The sequence below is a fragment of the Hemicordylus capensis genome, chromosome 3, assembly GCF_027244095.1.
Source record: "Hemicordylus capensis ecotype Gifberg chromosome 3, rHemCap1.1.pri, whole genome shotgun sequence".
Classification (NCBI taxonomy): Eukaryota; Metazoa; Chordata; class Lepidosauria; order Squamata; family Cordylidae; genus Hemicordylus; species Hemicordylus capensis.
The window spans coordinates 220072642-220093915 of record NC_069659.1 but is presented as its reverse complement, the minus strand read 5'-3'; the positions used below and the strand labels follow the sequence as shown (position 1 = coordinate 220093915).

At 47.2% G+C, this 21274-nt stretch overlaps 1 protein-coding gene across 9 annotated transcripts in view; it reads left to right on the top strand.

Moving 5' to 3' along the window:
* Positions 1-21274, top strand: part of LDB3 (LIM domain binding 3) — a 249056-nt gene that overhangs the window by 210511 nt on the left and 17271 nt on the right. For all 9 annotated transcript variants that reach the window (XM_053309389.1, XM_053309388.1, XM_053309393.1 and 6 more), the window contains one exon: positions 20317-20665. In XM_053309389.1, coding sequence (XP_053165364.1) covers positions 20317-20665 — 349 coding nt within the window. The remainder of the gene's footprint in view (positions 1-20316; positions 20666-21274) is intronic.

Genomic DNA, 21274 nt, shown 5'->3' with positions numbered 1-21274 from the left:
CACAGGAACTGTACTCTGCTCGCCATTCTGTGGAGTGTACTGTGAAGGTCATGGCTACTTTGGTAGCCCTACGGAGGCCTGCGTGGTTCAGATCACTGACATATAAGGCACATTCGAGAACTCAGGATTTGCCCTTTGAGGGTCAGGCCCTCTTTGATGATAAGGTTGATGAGACTCTACAGGAAGTTCAAAAGATGAGAAGCACTGCTAAGTCTATGTCCTTCTCGTCCAATACATCTAAACCTACCAGACAGACCAAGTGGTCTAGTTACCAATCGTCCAGATCTTCCTCCAAGCAATCCACCTCGGATTGTTCCCTTCCCCCATCCAGATTTCCTCCTTGACCAAAGTCATCCTTTCAGCCCAACAATCTGACCTCTCAGAAACAAAGAAGCACTTCTTCACTAAGAAGCAATGACTTCCCACCCCGGGCAACAGATACTCGCCTAGCAACATTTCCAGCCGCTTGAGATGCTTTCACCTCAGACCAATGGGTTCTTACCATCATTTGCCTCGGTTATGCTTTGGAATTCATTAACAGACTCTCTCAGTCCCAAGTCCTCACCACACCTCCCACTCCCTTCCTAGAGGAGGAGGTCAAGGCCCGCCTGCTAAAGGATGTGATAGAGAGGGTATCCACAAATCAGACACAAGGTTTTTATTCCCAATATTTTACAGTGCCAAAGCACAACAGAGGTCTCCAACCCATTTTGGATCTCAGAGAAATAAACAAATACTTTGTGTACAGACATTTTTTGCATGCTTTCAGTCGCAGCCATCCTGTCTCTGCTCGAGTGCCACATGTGGCTTGCATCCCTAGACCTACAAGATGCATACTACCACATCTCCATATGGCCACAGCACTGCAAGTTTCTTTGCTTCAAAGTCAGCAAGCAGATATATCAATTTGCTCCTCCCTTTGGCCTGGCATTGGCCTCTGTGGTCTTTACAAAGTGCATGGCCCTGGTACTAGCGTTCTTGCAGCAGGAAGGAATCCAAATATTTCCATTCTTGGACGATTGGCTGATCGCCACAAACTCATCACAGGAGATGTCAGACGCTCTCTGGCCATCAGGACTTTAGAGTCCGTAGGGCTCCAGCTCAATTACAAAAAGTCACAACTGATTCCCGCCAGGAGCATTCAATTCATCCATCTGATTTTCAACACTCATCTGGGCCACGTTTTCCTTCCAGATGCCTGAATCAGCACTTTGACTACTTTGGCAACCCGTGTGGTATTTGGGAAGGCTCACCAAGTGAAGACCATTCAGTGCCTGCTGGGGCACATGGCTGCTACCACCAATGTACTGCCCATGCTCGCCTCCGTATGCACGTACTTCAAAGGTGGTACCTAGACATCTTCAATCCCCACAGGAACTCCTCAAATGCCATCCTCAAACCTCCCAAGCATGTCCGAGCAGCAGTCGCCTGGTAGACCCACCTTGGTCATCTGTCGTACGTCAGCTCATTTCATTCCTCTTTGCAGAGCAGGGTGATCAACATGGATGCTTCTGAGTGGTTGGGGCGTGCACACGGAATGCTTCCATCTGAGCAGTCACTGAAATTCCTCAGTGCGTCATAGACATATCAACTACCTGGAGTTGCTAGCATCTTCCATGCTCTCAAGGGTTTTCTTCCTCTGATCAGTCTGTCACCATACAAACGGACAATACTACCTCCAAAGCTTACGTGAATAGGGAAGGCGGAACAGCTTTGAAGTCACTGTTGGCCTTAACCATAGTTCTTTGGCAATGGTACATCACTCACAAGGTAACACTGTGAGTTGTACATATACAAGGTGCACAGAACCTGTGGGTGGATGCCCTCAGCAGGTTGTCAATGATCTCTCATGATTGGGTACTTGATTTTGCCACTCTCCTTGATGTTTTCAGTTGTTAAGACACTCCCACGCTGGTCGCTTTTGCAGTGGAGGACAATGTACAGTGTGTGATGTACTGTTTGAGAGCTGGGAAAGGGAGCAACTCATTAGGAGACGCATTTGTCCTGTCTTGGAAGGAACATTATACTTACCTTTCCCCTCCAATCGCATTAATTCTGAGGATACTCCTAAAAATCAGGAAGGAATGGGTTCAGTGCATTCTAGTGGCTCTGTTGTGGCCCCGGAAGACATGGTTCCTACAACTACAGCAGATGGCCTTAGAGTACACGCAACTTCCATGCCACCCTCACCTTCTTTCTCAGGCTTCAGGCCACATTCTCATCCAGACGTGAAGTCACTTCAACTGACGGCACGGAGGATCTTGACACTTTCCCCCTAGATCTTCAAGAGGTCCTTTGGGCATCTTGAAAACCTGCAACAACAGATCTTACTCTCATATATGGAAAAGATTCCTTACATTTGCAAACCAGCATGGCGTCAATGTTCGCCCTTGAAAGTTGAGCAAGATTGTTCAACCTGAAGCATTCAGTGTTGAAGTTTTCTTCGTTGAAAGTTCACCTGGCAACAATTGTTGACCATTCTTCTAAGACTGAACACTCCTGGTTCTGCCATCCCATTGTAAAACGTTTCCTTAAGGGTCTCTCTCATGCCCTCCCTGATGCCCCAGTCATGGCTCCTACATGGGATCTGTCCTTGGTTCTGGCCTGTTTATTGGGGCCCCTGTTTGAACCTCTAGCCACTGTGGATCCTCACTTATTTACCTGCAAGTTACATTCCTAGTGGCAATCACCTCGGCTCAAACAAGGTGGTCTTGCGGCCAAATGTGCAGTTCCTTCCCAAGGTGGTCTCCGCTTTTCAACACTCCCAACCAATCAAACTACCTGCTTTCTTCCAAAATCCATCTACACTGGCAGAATGCAGGTTGCATCTCCTTGATGTATGGTGGGCCTTGGCTTTCTACCTCCAACGATTGGCAAAGTGGAGGCAGTCAAAGTCATTGTTTGTGTCTTATGAGGGTCAGCGATGTGGATGCCAGATTTCTACACAGACCTTGTCCAGGTGAATAGTCTCCACAGTTGAACTCTGTTACAAGTTGGCATGTAAAGACTTACAACTTACCATCAAGGTGAACCACACTAGAAACATGGCGTCTTCGGCAGCCTTCAAGAGAGTGACACTGCTAGAAACTGTCTGCTAGGCTGCCACATGGGCTACACCACATTCCTTTATCCAGCACTATGGGATAAGCTCGGGCTTGCAGGAATATGGCTTTCAGGAGAACTGTTCTCCAATCTATCTTGGATAAAACCCACTACCAGGTATGACAGCTTGCTGTGCACCCATTTGTGTAAAATACAACATCAAAGAATGACAGATTGTTTACCTGTAACTTTGGTACTTCTACTAGTCATCTGTCCCAGTACACGCCCCTCCATCCTCCTCACTGGGGTCTCTTGAAGGCGGTCTCCATGACTGAGAGGATGAGGAGTGGCACAACCACATATGGTGGCTGGGGGCTGGATTCCAGCCAAAAACAGGAGAGCAGAAGTTTGGAATATTCTGACGTGGTCTCCAAGCCTGCACAAAGCCCATTTGTGTAAAAGGACAGATGACCACTAGAAGAACCAGACCTACAGGTAAGCAGCTTGTTGTTATAACTTACTTAAATATAACTTACTTAAATATTTGAGAGGCGGAATTAAGAAGAGAAAAATGCCAGTAAGGTTGTGTGCCCTATAAGCCCAATTCCCTTCCATTTAGGCCCCAAATTAGGACAGCAAGCATGTTCAGCTTCCCATTCTCACTGGTTTGGGCTGGGCTGAGAGGATGGGGATTTGTTTTGTTTTGTTTGTTAGAAAAGCAACAACAACAACAACAACAAGGGGATTTTGTTCATACCTCAGGACCCTTGATCATCTGTAGGGACCTTTTCTAGTCCTCTCTCTTTTCCCATTTTAGTGCCTAGTGTCTCCACACAAAAGAAACCCAGTTGATTAATAGTGGGAGTAGATAGATCTTTATTAAGGTACTTGATCAGATATAGCAATTACAGTTTCACCAAGTAGGGGGTTAGCTAAAATCATCTCCCCCAAGAAGATGAGTAGTCCACTTCAGGAGGATGTCTTGATACAACTGAACGAGGAGATCAAAGGCCTTGGAGGAACCATTGATTCAGATTGACTCATCTATTCCTGGGGAGGAGAATGAGTCTTTGAATGAGCCCTTAGAGCAAGCCGTTATGAAGCCAACAGCTGTAGATATTGCCCAAGTGGCTAAGGCCTGGCAAAGGAATGCAGATAATGTCCCACTGGATCTTGCTGGAATGAAAAATGTAATTGGTGTGCAAGGACAGACAGATTTATACAATCTTGGTGATTCTCCAATTTTCCTTAGTGTGGTAGAGAAGTATGGGGGCCAACTCTTGGTGCAGGATACTCAGAACTTTAGTCAGTGCATTTTATACCCTAATCCCTCTAAAATCTAGAGGGATTAGGGCATAAAATGCACTGACTTTCACAACCCTGGTGATTGATTTTCTAACATCTGTTAGATTGAAGTGGGAGTAGTAGTTCTATAGGTAACCACTAAAGATTAGGAATGTGCAATTAGATTTGCGCCAAATCAGGGGTGAGTCATGGATTCGACCATGAATCAAATCACCCCTTAAATGAAGTGGTTGATTCAAGGTCAAATTGAATCAGCTGCAATTCAGTGTGCATTGATTCACACAATTCATGCAGCCATTTTGGCAGGCTTTTCCCCCTTGCTAATTGGTTTTCTGGCATTGGCTTTTGATTGGCTTGAGGTCTCCTTGCTTTGTGGTTGGCTTGTTGTCATTAAAATCAAGTGTTGGCTTGGGCAGCTATGCCGCCATTGGCTGAGGGGAGGGAGAGGGAGGAGGAAACACTTTTGTAGGGAATTTCAAAATGTATTCAAAAGGATTGGGAGGCAGAGAAAGTCCATACATCAGGACTGGTGGGAGGAAGGAATCAAGAAAGGTTTGATTTTGTGGTTTTCTTTTCTCAGCATCAGTGTTCCCTGTAGCTGGGATTTCATTATGTTGCTGACAGCAGTTCCCAGAATCCCCAGTTGCAACGGCCTTTGGCTGAGGATTCTGGGAATTGTAATCAACAACATCCAGGAATCCCCGTTACAGGGAACACTGCTTAGCCCTGAGTATAATGCTGGGCTACCTATTGCTGCCATAACTATTTGGATTTGCTGGATCTTAGAATGACAAAGGCAGAACTTGAGTGTCTTCCTTCCTTGAGTTGTGGTCTGTCAACCATGCTGACCACACAAATGGTCGCTGTGCATGTGCAGAGGCCATGTGTGTGCCACCACACACAGGTTGCTGGGAGGGCACCACCAGCACGCGCAGGCTACTGGGAGGCATGCCACTGCAACAGGAAGCTGTGCGGAGTGGAAGAGGAGGAGGTGACCTGCTGTCCTCACTAAAAGTTCCACTCAGCACCTCTCCCACCCCACCCCACCCCCCACCAGTCAAATCCGTTCAGCAGCCATACAAACCAGTCCAGCTTTGAATTTGTGAATGAATCTCAATTCGTGCACATCACTAGGATGGAATAATAATTATGTGTGAAAGAGCAACTTGTGCTAATGAAGTTACTGCATCACAGGCACAGTGGCTGACAGTGGATTCTGAGTCAGTGATTCTTTTTTGGCCATCTTTAGACTGTGTGTTTGGCAAAATGTGTTCTGTGTTGAGAGGGACTGTGTGTGCTACTTCTGTTCTGTGGTGTTGTTTTTCAAGGAAGGGTTACAAAATGTGTGCACAGTGCATTCTGCTTGTTTCACTCATAGGGCACAATGGGGAACTCATATCACCCCATTCTTCCCCATGGGAAGGTCCTAGGGACACCAAAGTGGGTTGGGTGGTACATTGTTATGGGTGCCAACTACCACCCAGCCCACAAAAGAAATGGGAAAGCCAGCAATTTTATTTTTATTTTTTAAAACCTAAACCCCATAGGATCTTATGGGTGGTTTTTTTTGTGAAAGTTTGAGGGGGGGAATTAAAAATCTCCCACTTGCCTGTTTCTTTTGTAGGTTGGGTGGTAGGTAGCATCCATAATGTTCTATCACCCAACACACTTTGGTGTCCCTAGGACCTACCCATGTGGAACAATGGGGTGACGCAAGTCCCCCATTGTTCCCTATGGACAAATTGCAATGTATTTTGCGAATTTTTTATTCAATTTGTCGAACTAGCCAGCAATGGCCAGATGGTTCAACAAATCAATTCATGCGCACCCCTGCTAAAGATCTAACTTGAAATGAAAGTTCTGTTGTTAAAATGCTTCACTTCGAATTATTGTAAAGGTCCCTTAGTTGTCCCAAATACCAGTAAGAGCTCTAACACAGTTTACTAATGCTTAGTCTCCTGCAGTTTAAATTTGTTTTTAAAGAAATCTGTGCATGCTCAAGCTTTTGCAACTGTCACTTTTTCAAACTTCAGTTCATTACTGGATTGCAGCTTGTAGTTTTGCAACAAAGTCACTAGGTGGCAGGATGTATTTACTTCTTTCCTAGTGACCTCAGAGCCATAAGAATGATCATCAAATGGGGTTTTTTTTCAGCTCTCAGTAAGCAGGATATGAGCTGATTCAAACATACGGGCATGGATCCTTTGACCTGATATAGAAGGCTTGGTCTACATATACAGCAGACGAGGTGGGAATGGGGTGATGGTAGAGCTCTGAGGAAGCAGAATCAAGTATGTTTCAGACTGCAGGGGGACAAGTGTTACAATTTTGTAAATGTTCTACATTTTAAAAATTCCTGAAATACTGACATAGCAAGGAGCAAGCTGGGCTACAGTCTTGTTCACTGATGTGCTAGTGTTTGTCTTGTTTTGGGTTTTTTTTACTTACAGAGAAGTTTTTACATGGAGGACATTAAAAAATGACACATATCTCCACTGCAGCCTGAATTGGTACTGTCCATTTGAATATTTCGTTATATTGTGTCAGCCATACCTTGTTTTTCAACATGGAGATATGTTTTGACATGGGAGCACTTTCAAAGCAATGGCCCCGTCACTTGAATTCTGAGGTGGTGTGACTTTACCATGTCAGGACCTACATGTTTGAGTTGCCTTTATCTGAGAGAATTTGGTGATAATTTGGATATGTTGAAATGTGTTTCTTCATCTCCCCTCTCTCCCCCAAAACTCAATAAATAAGTATTTGTTAGGACAGTATTTCAGGCTGTATGAATGTATGAGGTTCAAAACAAAAAAATACATAAACTGCATAAGATGGAAGGCAAGTTCTGCTTTGAAGCACATCCAGGAAAGTACTGATGGCAGATTTGTATGTAGCCAGGTTTGGGCTGCTTGGCTCTTGAAGTGCTTGGAGAACAAAGATATTTCACAGTCCGGCAGCAACCCTATCCTCAAAGTTAAAACATTAATGAGAAACCAGGAGCTCCTGCCATGGAACCTGGTACCCTGCTCCACCTCTTGCTAGCTTTATTAAAGCATGTCACCTTTTAAAAAGGAATCTGTCCCTCATTCTTGCTGGGGTGGGGTAAGGGACAAAAAACAACTCTGGCCACCAAGGACGGTCTTGGCTGGATGGTTGCTACTGCAAACATACACTGACCCTTGCAAGTTTCTTTAAAAAGCAGAATTATTTGAAGGAGACTAATCTCCTCGGTCAAACCTTTTAGCCAATGGTTGCCTCATACTTCAGGCTTCCTCTCTCTCAAATAGGCTGGCAAACTTGGCTTGCCAGCAATTGGTCAGTTTGTCACTGCTGGGCTCTCCCCAGCATGAAGGGTGCTGTTTAGGGATTTGGGGTGCCATTTAAGCAGGCCCCCCCTTCCCCTCATGACCACATGCAGTTATTCCTCAGGAGTACCTAGACCTGTGGTTACTATGAGTCGTAAAAAGTTATATCAACAGACGCATATTGTATTTTTACACTGCTTAATCAACCCAATTTAAGTATATACTAGCTGATCTCGCACAGAGCATCTGTGCGGCAGTACATTCCCCCCACCTTCTGCCCTACTCCCCTCCCCCTCAGACTTCTGCCCCAGTCCCCTCCCCCCAAGCCTTCTGCCCCAGCTTGCTCCCTCCTCCATTTTCCCTTCTTTCTCTCTCTTTTTCACTCTCTCATTCGTGCTTCCTTCCCCCCCCCCCCGCCTCCGCTTTTTAGCCTGCTTGTGTTTTCCCCACTGGCCACTGCTGCCTCCTCCTTCCTCCAGTCCCTGGTGTTGGGCGGCCAAGCATTTAGCTGGCTCCTTCCTGCACGGCCCTCCCTCTAGAGAGCATCTTCCGAAGCAGCCAGCCGTTTGTCTCTGCCCAGCCAGGCTCCGCCGCTTTCTCTCCCCTCAGCTTCCCCCCTCCCTTCTGCCCCAATCTGTTCAGTTCTCCTCTCCACTTGCCCGCTTTCCTTCCTTTCCTCCCCAAGCGGCCACTTCCCTACAGGGCCAACCGGCCAACCAGCCAATCCGGCGTCTCCACCGCCCAGCCAATCCGCTGGGTTGCCGGGACGCATCCCCACAGAGGCATGTCTACGAGAATTAATATAATAGGTGAAAGCAGGCCTTCAAATCACCCCCCTCTGAAATTTCCTTATCCCCATACCACTTCTGCATGTGGCATCCCTATTCAGTGACAAGTTTTGATTCATCTGACATTTGTTTGTTTTTAATGGATGTGGATATGGGCATAAGAGGCACCTTTCAAGTGGTGATTCTCTTTATATTAAGCAGGGGGGAAGCAACTGGCCCTATCCATCCCCCAGCACAGCATTCCTCCAGTGACAGTTGCTGGTGTCTGCCTGAGGTTACTTTTTAGACTGTGAGCCCTTTGGGGACAGGGAAACATCTTCTTCGTTTTCTATATGGACCGTATTGCAAACTTCTAATTGAAAAGCAGTATATAAATAGTAATAGTATTACTAGTGGTTCTTTATATAACCATTTTGCCAAACCCACCATATTTGCAGTTCCACTTGTTATATTCCCCATCCCATTCTGTGATTTGGTAATCAAACAAAATAACTAGTGACCACAAACCACCTACAGAAATACAATAATAGGAAAGAATAACATATAGACAAGTAAAAAAAATAAATTAAAAAGCAGCAGTAAAATCTGGTTGCAATGGCTAGCACCCACCAGCCCCATCCCTATATTGTAAAACTTCCCTTCTTCCTTCTCTGATTCCTGATATGCGAGTAGGCACAGCTCTTCTAGGATGAGAAAATATCACTACAGTTTTGAAGGATGGTGTCTTTACATATGCACGCGCGCACACGGAAACACATGATATGCACTACCTTCCTCTGGTTTGGGAGACTCTGTACCAGAGTGGTAGAGAGCATGTGGTTTGCATGCAGATGGCCTCAAGTCTCTGTCCTGGAGCCTTCCTTGGCCTCTTAAATTAAAAGAATCAGGTAGCAGACTTGTAAAAGACCTGTGCTTTAAACCTTAAGTTGCTGCTGCCTATCAGTGTGGACAATACCTAGCTACATGGACCAAGGGTCTGACTTGGTATAAGACAATTTCTTCTAAGCCTTTAGAAGACTCTGGAGCTCTTCTCATGATTCATTTATACAGAAGAAAGTAAAGGGGTGCAGTCAGAGACAAAGCAGGGCCTCAATCTTTTCTCTGCCCAAGTGAACCCAACCATTGAAATGAGGTACAAGTTTTCCCAGTGGTCAACTAGGTGTCCTCAACGGCAGCCCATTTGCTATATCCCATAGAACTGAATGAGAGTGAATAGAAATGACCCAAGACCTTTCATGCATTCAGGGAGTGTGGGGTAGGGAAGTGGAGACAAGATCACAGTGGTGGTTCCTGCCACTATATGGCTGTTCACTTGGAACATATGAGCAGAATCCCTTTACATGTAGGGCTCTCTCCACTTGATCAGGAACTCTGCTTGTTCAGGGCTTTGAAAGTCACAGAGACAGTTGTCTATTCAGGGACTCTATTCCTACTTTCAGAATGAACATAGGTAGATTGCAGGTGGGGATTGTCAATACAATTACATTCCCCAGTCTGGCCCTATACATTCAAAAAATGAGCAAAGGGGGCTCAAGTCCCTAGCATATACAAAGAAGATGATGGGGTATCGGTATTATTTCATTTTAAAGTAAGTACATATAAATCCAAAAATTGGATTTATCCATAAAAGATCCATAAAAGCCAAAAATTGGGACCTCTACCACTCAAGAAATCACCTTGTTTAATTATAGAGTGCCAGAGTTAGGAGGCTTTTGAACTTGACAATTAGAGATGAAATATTGCCTTCTAATTTTGACTGACTTAGTAAATACCATAAGACAGAAATAGCAGCACCCCAAGGCTTGAAATGATTGGTGGAGGAGGCCTTGGTTAGGAGAGCTTTAAACTCTGTTTACCATTTCTGCATGAAAAAAGAAGCCCGGAGCTAAGGTGGTTCATGTCTGCTTGTGGAGCAACAATACTGCTGGTGGTAGTATGTAGAAAAACTTTTTAAAAGAAAGAAAGAACAGGTGGTGGTGGTGGTGGTGGTAGTGGTAGTAATCATAATAGTAAAGGTTTTGGTTTCAACACAGACAAAAAAAGAACAGAGAATGGTAGTGTCTCCACAATTTAGTTTGGTGCCCATCAAACATGTTAAATGTTAGTAGCTGAAAAATGCTTGGCAAGGTTATTATTGATGAAGGGAAGTCAGATTCATCATCATTAAGTTTAGAAACCTGGACAATGCCATTGCTACCATTGCTTAGATGGCTTTTAAAGAGGAATTAGACTCATTCCTGGAGAAGAAGTCCATCTAGAAGCTTTTAGCCATGACAGCTGAATGGAAAGGAGAGGAGATCTGGTCTTGTGGTAGCAAGCATGACTTGTCCCCATAGCTAAGCAGAGTCTGCCCTGGTTGCATCTGAATGGGAGACTTGATGTGTGAGCACTGTAAGATATTCCCCTCAGGGGATGGAGCCACTCTGGGAAGAGCAGAAGGTTTCAAGTTCCCTCCCTGTTTTCTCCACGATAGGGCAGAGAGAGATTCCTGCCTGCAACCTTGGAGAAGCTGCTGCCAGTCTGTGAAGACAATACTGAGCTAGATAGACCAATGGTCTGACTCAGTATATGGCAGTTTCCTATGTTCCTATGAAACTCCATGATCAGAGGCAGTACACCTCTGAGTATGTCCATCCCCAGCTCCCACAGAGCGTGGTGGTGGTGGTGGTGGTGGTGGTGGTGGTGGTGGTGGTGGTGGCAGAATCACGAGCAGCTCCTTAAGGGAGCTGTTGCTCCAGCAAAGGTCAGGCCCTGAATGAGACATTTATATGAGAGCCAGGAGCCTTGCCTCTTCCTGGAGCTTCAGAATGGCCATAATTCAAGGCAAGCACCTGAGTTGACTGCTTTTTTCTCACGAGTAAGTCCATTGGGAGACCATTGTTGTTCTACTCTTGCCATAGGTTCACTGGTGGGCACTGGATCCTTGGTTCCCCCAGCCCCAGGCTCCTCTGAACACAGAAGGAGCAAGTTCTGGTTGTTCAGACTCTTTGGGATTAGGGGACTCTCCTCAGTGCCAGCAGTCTTGGCTAGGATTTGTTCTTCCTCTTCTCCTCCTCTGAGAGGGCCTTTTCAGGGTCTGAGTTCCTGACAGAATACAAGGCAATTAGGATAAAGCAGGAAAGCTATTGCCTTCTTGCCATATTTGTGAGCTTCCCAGAGCTAACTGTCTGGCTACAATTGGAAATAGTGCTGGACTGGATGAACCCTTGGTCTGATCCAGCAGGGCTTTTCTTCCATTTTAACATTGCAAAACAGGACTTTACACAAACAATACAGTAAGGTTATGTCAGAGTCTATCTAAGTCTCTAGCCTTTGTAGCAATGGCAATGGCCATTTAGGGGTAAAAACAACCTGAAATGAAAGAGGCACTGAGGACCATCAGCTTTCCATCAAGGAAAGGTCTGCCTCCGAAGCAGTATATAAATGCTATAAACAAACAAACAAACAAACAAACCAATAAAATAAGGAGTGAATATATATGTGTATGTAGGCATGAGTGAACTACCGAATGCCACTGGTAAATCTGTTCCTCTGAATTTGGACTTCCCAGTAAGGGAGGTTGGGATTTTTATCCTTATGTTGTAGGCCTGGGAGAGTGGGTCCAAGGACACCTAGTGTGCCTGCCTGTGGCTGAGGTCCACAGTTCACATTCGAAGCCCTCTACTCCATCAGCTCTTTATCAAGGAGGAGGGGATTTCAGCTCTTCTTGCACCAACATGACAAACTGCACCTCCCAAAATTCTCTCTCCTCAGGAGCTCTGAGACCTTGTTTGCATCTGGTCACCCTACTTGCAATAGCTTACAGATGGAATAGAACAGAACAGTGATCTTCACTCATTTTGTGGTGGGGGTCGCTGGCGTGCCCCCACTGCCACTGCCAGGTTATGTATGTATGTATGTATGTATGCATAATATTTATACCCCGCCCCTCCAGTGCACTACTGCTCGGAGCGGCTCACAACAATAAAATAGATACAAGACACCATAAAAGTGGCAGAGGGTGCCCCTTGGCACCATCAGCCACAGGCCTGTGCTTGGCCCACTAGCCTCCTCAGCGGCAAGGGGGAAGGGCCTGCACTGAAGGTTCTTCTTGCCAGGCACCTTCTTGTCTTCCCCGCTGCTGCTGCCACTACTGCTGCTCCTGGGTGGGCTGCCTCCACTCACAAAAAATGCAACCGAAGGTGCAGAGGAGGGTGCATGTCCCATCAGCAGGGGAGGGGGCAAGGGGGGGGAGAGGCAAGTCAGGGGCTGCCAGCAGCCTGCAGGCCATGCGGTGAAGCACACTGAAACAGAACAGAGAGGGTTAAAGTCATCTAATCTGTTTCAATGGCAAGGCAAAGGTTTCAATGACATAACCAGAAATGGTTTGCAAGTGAATGATTTCTCAGGCGTCTGTTGTACTAATGATGCACACCCAATACATGCAAACCCACGATCATTTCTGCTAGTCCAGGTGGCAGCCTGAGGGATTAACAGGGACAACATGAGTGGCAGAGTCCAAATCATGGATTGTAGCAATTTTTTTACATTTGTTTTATGGTTCTGTGCATAAGAACAGCCCTGCTAGATCAGGCCCAAGGCCTATCTAGTCCAGCATCCTGCTTCACAAAGTAGCCCACCAGATGCCTCTGAGGATCCCACAGGCAAGAGGTGAGGACATGCTGTTGCTCTCCTGCAACTGGTTTTGAGAGGCATCATGCCTCTGAGGCTGGAGGTGGCCCACAGCCACCAGACTAGTAGCCATTGATAGACCTGTCCTCCATGAATTTGTCTAAGCCCCTTTTAAATCCACCCAAGCAGGTGGCCATCACCACATCACATGGCAAATAATTCCATAGATTAATTATGTGCTGTGTGAAAAAGTATTTCCTCTTGTCAGTCCTAAATTTCCCGACCTTCAGTTTCATGGGGTGACCCCTGGTTCTAGTGTTGTGAGAGAGGGAAAATAATTTCTCTTTCTCAAGTCTCTCCACTCCATGCATAATTATATACACTTTGATCATGTCTCCCCTTAGTCGCCTCTTTTCCAAGGTAAAGAGTCCCAGATGCTGTGGCCTAGCCTCATAAGGAAGGTGCTCCAGGCCCCTGATCACCTTGGTTGCCCTCTTCTGCACCTTTTCTAGTTCTACAATATCCTTCTTAAGATACGGTGACCAAAGCTGTATGCAGTACTCTAGATGTGGCCGCACCGTAGATTTGTATAAGGGCATTATAATATTAGCATTTTTATTTTCAATACCCTTCCTAATTATTCCTAGCATGGAATTGGCCTTTTTCACAGCTGTGCACTGTCAGCACTTTCAATGCTTCATATTTTCTCTTTCTTTCCTTCTTTATTTGTTATATTTTTATCCTGTAAGGTCCTCAGGTTTGCTTACTAATTAAAACATCAAAAACAAGAATTTAGTAAAATATCACAGGTCTACAGTAATCTCTTCACCACCACCCTTGCCTCCATATGTTCTGCCTGCCCCCTCTTACTGCACACATCGTATGGAACGTGTCACTCTTACCATCCCCTGCCCCTTGGACAATGCACCAGATTGGAGCAAAACTATGACTATTTATATACCACTTCCCAAACAAAAGTGCTCAAATAAATATAAGTAAATAAGATGGTACCCTGTCTCAAAAGGACTCACAGCCGAAATGCAAATATCAGGTAGACACCAGCAACAACCACTAGAGGGATACTGTGCTGTGGTCAGATGGGGACAGTTGTTCTCCCCCTGATAAATATAAGAGAATAACCACTGTAAAAGGTGCCTCTTTGCTCAGTTAGCAGAAGAGGCAGTGAGGAGGAGAGGGAAGCAGTGGCCTAGTGTCTCTGAGGAGCTGATCTAGGCTACCCCTTCCTCTTCTGGTCCATCTTTGTCTCAACATGGTACACTGTGCCAAGGAGGAAGATCAGTAGGAGCAGCTCATTCCATGATGAGAGGACAGGCATGTGGCATGGGCAACAGCAGCAGTGAGGAGGAGGGTGGGGCGGGACAGCATTTGGTGCACTACCTCAGGTGCCCAAAGGTCTTGAGGTGCCACTGCAGCAAAGGGCTGCTGGGCGTTTTCCAGATTACAGGTAACAACCATTTTGTAACGGGTCCGATAAGTGCCCCTCCGCATTGTCTGTGTTTTGATACCGCGGTCGTTGCACTGTCACTAGGGCACCATCCATACTTCCCATGCCTTGGCTTGGGTTTCTTTGATGTGTTATCCTCTATAATAAAAGCCTTGGGTGTGCGCCCATGTCTCTGCGCCTGTGTCTTCCTCGGCCATTCTGGGCATGCGTGGAGTGCATGCCCAGAACGTCCGAGGAAGATACGGCTGCAGGCACCAGGCGGCCATATTGGCTGGATGGCCGGCCCGGCCACGGGAAGGCCGGAAGCGGCGGCCGCGGGAACGGAGGGACTGCGGGGAGGGCAGCGGCGGGCAGCACTCTTGGTGGCGGCGGCAGAACTCTCCGCCCGGCCGCCCACAGCGACGGCGGCACTCTCGGCCCGGCCACCCAGCCGCCCACGGCACCGGCGGCACTCTCGGGCCTGCCCGCCTGCCCGCGGTGGCGGCGGCACTCTTCGCGGCGGAACTTTCCGCCCGGCCGCCCACAGCAGACACTGAGAGGGAGGGGAGGGTGAGAGAGAGGGGGGGAAGGGGAGGAAGGGCAAGAGAGTGGGGTGGGAGGGAGGGGAAGAGAGGCAAGAGTGTGGGGCAGAAGGGAGGGAGGGAGAGTGGGGCAGGAGAGAGAAGGGAACAGCCAGCCCCAAAGAGCGAGCCGCAATAGCGGCCTACTAGTGCCCGTTAATTTAACGGGCTTAAATTCACTAGTGCCCCTATAATGTGGTAAAAGCACTGCAAGCAAGGAGCTGTATTTTTGCGTTGTAGGTAGCCTTGTCCCACATTTTATGCATTGTAGCATGTGGTAATGTGGATGGGTTTTTTCATGCATGGAATAATGCTTATTTGGCTGGTTCTCCCCCTGTATGGCAGGGTAGGACATCAGGGGGACACGGGTGCTGCTTACTGTGGGGAGGAAGAGAAGCTCCCTTCCCTCGTCTCCCCACCAAAAAAGCGCATTGCGAGCAAGGTGCAGAGAGGGGGCTCCGCCAGCGGGTATTGTCTGCTTTTGATCAGAGCACTCTTAACTCTGGGGTTCTTGAGGCATCCCCTTTCAATTTCCTATTAATTTGCCTTAATTCGGTAATTTGGGGGTTTCTGATTTCAGCCTTCACCCATTCAGTGGCACTTTTACTCAGAGGCTTATCTAGGGAAAATAGCGCCTAGGGCAAGCACTGAAATTGCGCCCCTTGTCCAAACATCTGACACCCATCTTTCAGATAACTTTACCATAATATCAGCTCAAAAATACAAGTCAAGCTCGTTAATCTTTTAATATTTCAAAAACTATTTAGCAGTGGACGTAGCCAGACCAAAAAAATGCTGGAAAACTACACATTTCAGGATGCTGGGGCTCATGAAATACCCAAATACTATGTGGAGGTGTACCTGGAAAACTGAACAGAAGTGTCTGTCTAATTCTCTACTATGCATTGTAGCATCACTATTACACAAGTTTTAAAAATCAATGGAGAATTTGACTTTTCCCAGATGCTCTGAAAATAATTAAAGGATATGCAGAGTAAACTGTGTCACTGCTTGGAATATATTCTAGTATTTCAGAAAGACAGTTAAAATGAGAGAAAGAGAGCAAGAAACCCCCAGTGGGCCTTAATACTAAGGATTTCACACTGATTCAAAGACAAACTCACCATTAATAGCCATATTATTAAGACATCACATTTAACTCACTTATCACAATAAGCAAAGTAAGAGCAAATGTATACAATCCTAGCTCATAAGCTTCAGCTCAGTATTCACAAGCCCTGATTCTCTGTACATAGTGCTAATCTGAATATGTGTACAGTGACATATTATATTACATTAAAAAAAAAATACTTGCAGCCCCTTCGTGGGGGCTTCCTAAGGGCCATGGAGGGGGTTTCTGCAAAGGTTCCCCTCCCCCCGCTGGCCTCTAGGGCCTCACAGAGACCATTTGAGCATGTGCGGTGGCCATTTAAAAAAAAAAAATTAAATGTCCTCTGAAAATAAAATGGCCACCACACATGCTCAAATGGCTTCTGCGAGGCCTGGCATGGCCTAGGGACTCACAGAGGCCATTTGAGCATGTGCAGTGGCCATTTTGTTTTTGGTGGCCATTTTAAAAATAATTTTAATTGTTAAAATGGGCACACACACACCCCTTCAAGTGGTGCCCAGGGCACATGCCCTGCCTGCCTAATCCTAGATACGCCCCTGCTTTTACTGAAGAGGAAGACCATTGAACTGAATCATTTATTGCCGTGCAATCCCATTTGCTTACTGTGGTTCAGTAGTATTGTGAGGACTGGTTGATTTTACAGCCCCTCTCTGACCCATCCATGAAATACCACACTTCACTAGCCAGGGCAGCAAAGCAGCCACTGCCGCAGCAGTAACCATGGATGGCTCATTCCTACAAGGTAGCCACGGGGAGCAAATTGGAGCAACTCAGACGTTGGTTGGGCTTCTCCAATAAACAAGCTCCCCTTCTGAGACGCCTCCTAGCTCGCTCTGGCATTTGCAGCAAACTAGGCTCTCCCCCCTCTCTCTTCCCCCCTCTTCACCCTCCGCCTCCCCCATAAAAATCCCTCCAGCCAAGAACAATTCACTGCAAAAGAGCTCCTCACACACCACACTCCCCCTCCTTCCTCATACAGTGAAGTCACCCCCACCCCCCTGACTGCGCAAATGGTGGTAAAAAAATCCAAAAATCTCTGTTCCTTCCTATTATTATGGCCCCCTCTCTAGCATTGGATTATCTTTTAATAAATTATTATTGCTTGCGCAAGTGTGCAGTTATGCAAACAAAACAAAGTTGTTTTGTTTTGTTTTGGAATGGTGCTTCCCCCTGCTGGCAGATTTGTGCAAGGCAGCTGAGATTTTTATTGATTTATTTATTTAATGTCATGTCACACCCACACACCCACACACACCCACGACTCCACTGGCCTAAATGGAGCAGGGGCAGATAAATGTATTTCAAAGAGAATATGGACAAGTCTTGCCTTGAAAACACATTGCAGTGTACAGAAAATATGAATGGCCAGTAGTCTGCAATGAAGCATTGAACAACCCTTTACTCCTGGTTTGAAAATGTTGCACTATTCCAGCATACTTTGCAATGCTTTAACTGTTGCAAATCTTGTAATCCGGAAAACACCCAGGAGAAGTTAACCAAACCTCAGCTCTGATATCCTGTCTGTGCTGCTGATCTCTCTCTGGGGCCAACAGCAAGTGATAGTGCTGACAGCCAACCTACATGATCAGGTATATCATTTCAGACAGAAGATATCAGAATCTGATGTTTGCTTTGAATGTTTCCCCGTATAAAACATTTCCTGAAAATGCTAAATAAGCATGTCAGGGAAACTGATTATAGGCTAACTTCCCTGGCATGCTAGTTTTGCATGTGCAGAAAAGTTTTCACAGGGAAATACTGAAGTAGTGGTGAGTCCGAACCGGTCCGGCGGCCATTCTAAGGAATGGCCGAACTGCCGGACCGGTTCGGCTCTTGGTGGTTCGGGTCCGGGTGGGGGGTATGACTTTAAGGGCGGGAGGGCTTGCTTACCCCTCCCGCCTCTTCGGCCCCCTCCAGCGCCCGTATTTAACTTAAAAGTGGGGCGCTGGAAACCAGCCGCCCCCGCCGCCGCTACCGCCGCCCCCCCCCGAGCAGATTAACAATTAAGGGTGCCCCTGCCGTCGCCCGCCCGCCAGCCAGCCAGCCAGCCCTCTCTCCCAGCTGCCCGCCCGAGTGTGTCCTTACCCAATGCTTGAAGTAAACGAGAGGAGCTACCGAACGGAGCTCCTCTCGTTAGCAAGGCCTCCAGAAGACTGAAGGTGCTTTGCGCGCGCGCGCATGCGCGCACCGCAAAGGATGCCGGAGGCCTGGTCTACCCGCCGGGAAAAGGCCAGGTAGACCGGGCCTCCGGCAATCGGAGGCCCGGTCTACCCAGCCTTTTCCCGGCGGGTAGACCGGGCCTCCGGCGTCCTTTGCGGCGCGCGCATGTGCGCGCGCAAAGCACCTTCAGTCTTCTGGAGGCCTTGCTAACGAGAGGAGCTCCGTTCGGTAGCTCCTCTCGTTTACTTCAAGCATTGGGTAAGGACACACTCGGGCGGGCGGGCAGCTGGGAGGGAGGGCTGGCTGGCTGGCTGGCGGGCGGGCGACGGCAGGGGCACCCTTAATTGTTAATCTGCTTGGGGGGGGCGGCGGTAGCGGCGGCGGGGGCGCCTGGTTTCCAGCGCCCTGTTTTTAAGTTAAATACGGGCGCTGGAGGGGGCCGAAGAGGCGGGAGGGGTAAGCAAGCCCTCCCGCCCTAAAAGAAAGGGCCCCCCGTCGGTGCCGGTCCGGACTGGGCTGGACCGTGCACATCCCTATACTGAAGCATAAGATGCTCCCCACCTGAGTCTGATGTGGTACAGTCCAGCAACAAAACCATCATATGCATCTACTGATTTAGAGCTCAGCTCTAAATTACACAGCTGACAGTACAGGAAGTTGTTGTCCAGTCACACCTTGACTTATCTGATCATATTCAAATATACCTCGTAAAAGCGCATGCCTATCTGACCATAATACAAGAAGAAAAAGTATTAGCCGTTCAAGAGAGAGAGAATGGAGTGAAAGGGAAGGGGATTCCTGCTCACTAGGGTGTCTGCAAAGGGTTAATTGCTGCTAGCTATTTTACCCTGGGTGTAACAGCTGTTTGTGAATGGAGGTATTATAAGATGATGGAGTGTAATATTAGAGTCCAGCACAATAGTGGCATTCTCAAAAAGCAGCTGAATTTCAGGAGGAACCATATAGCTACCCTATGGATCAGGGGAAAAGAGAGCAGGGAGAGGTCAGCAAGCCAGCAAACAATACCACAGCTGTTCTGTCAAGAAGTACTAGGGAACTGGATTGCTGCCAGAACTTCAGATCCAGCTAACGTTTTGGAAAAATAAGCCGTCTTGAAAGAGAACCAGGAACAAGTCAGAGAAGGTAGGGAGTGGGGTGGAGGCAGTGGCATTTCAGGGAGAAAGGCAAGTCCCTGCGCTTTTAAGAGAAGTAAAGGGATGTTACTCGGGAGTCTGGAAGCCATGTAAGAAACGGAGAGGAAATATTTTCCATTTCAGGAGGGAGTCCCGGCTGCTGTCTGTCTCTCGAAAGAACTATGCAGAGCAATGCATTGGAGCTGCAGACTTCACTGGCTGAGGAATTTGTCCTGACATGTTTCCTTTGGGGAAAATTCATAGTTTGTTGCAACAAAACACAAACCTTGTCCCCAGTTCCAAGAGGAAAGGGAAACTAAAATAAAATGAAGCCATTCACACACAATTTCAGTGATGGTTTAAAAAGTGTCTTTGTGTCTGTGTGTGTACCTTCTCAATCCAAGGCCCTTCCATGCTACGTTTTGATCATGGGGAGGGAGGAAATGGCTTCCCATGAGCCTTTGTAAGTCCACATATGCTCTAACATTCCTCATGTCACACGTCTGCAAATGTGTTTCTCCTGAATGAAACCTAATTGCAGTTTTACTGTGGGTGACCTTGATAAAGATAGCACAACCTAGCTAGACAGTGGCTTTTATTGTTTGTTTATTTGGCTCCAAAGGCTGGGGATTATCTGATATCCTTAGATCTGCTGGAACACTTGATTTGCGATAATGGGCTAGGCAGTAATTAGGGTCATCTGAGGCAGTTGTGGCTCAGAGTAGATTTTGATCAATGCAGATGTTTGCAACAGCGAAAACATTTTAAAAACAGTATTTTTAAAAGAAAGTTGGTTTTATTTCATTAAACAGCTCCAGCACCAGCACCAGCTCCGGCACCAGCACCAGCTCCAGCACCAGTATCTGTACATACTTACACTCCAAGCCAAGCTGAGCCTTCTAGCCGTCCTCCCTGGATAACAGATGACTCATTCTCCCAGAAATTTGCTCCTGGAAAAACTACAACCACTGTCACAAAGCACATTCTACCACGGGGGGCTCCAGTGCCGCCGTCACCTGCCTCAGCTCCAACTTATCAACCTCCTTCAATTCCAGCCTCCTCTCAGGCTCCTGCTGTTGCCAGAGGAACAATTCAAAGGGCTGAACGCTTCCCGGCCAGCAGCCGGACTCCACTCTGCGGACACTGTAATAGCATAATCAGGTATGGCCGCAGGACTCTTCCAAAGAAAGTATAACAGCAGAATAATTAGATCCATGGTCGTGAAACTGGGCCAAACTATAGGTAACATTGAGTCCATCATTAACTGACAGGCTGAGCCCCAGAAATAATCTGGAAATTCTCCTCTGATTTTTTTTTTTTTTTAAGGGAGCTTCAGGGAGAGGGTGAAGGAGTTTGGGACCAGGAGGACAGAAAGGGTGTGTAGGCTTGAGCACTGGTTCGGTGCCATGGGGAGGGAAGTGGGGAGCAGGAGCTTTAAGAAAGAGGAGAGCAAGTTGTTATCTGCTCTCCACCACTCCATGAAGCTTCCTGCTCATCCCAAGTACATGCATGCAGTGCCAGCATGCACATGGCATCTGCACACGCACAGGTGCCATTTGCGTGACCAGCAACACCATGGTGACCACGCAAATGGCACTTGCACATGTGCATGCATGGATGCCATGTGTGTGCTGGTGCCACATGCATGCGTAAATGCCATGTACTTGGGACAAGCACCACCCCAGCAGGAACCTGCATAGGGCTATGGAGAGCAAGTTAGGACCTGCTCTCCATTTGTTTGTTTTTTATAGCTTCTGCTCCGCTCCCCGC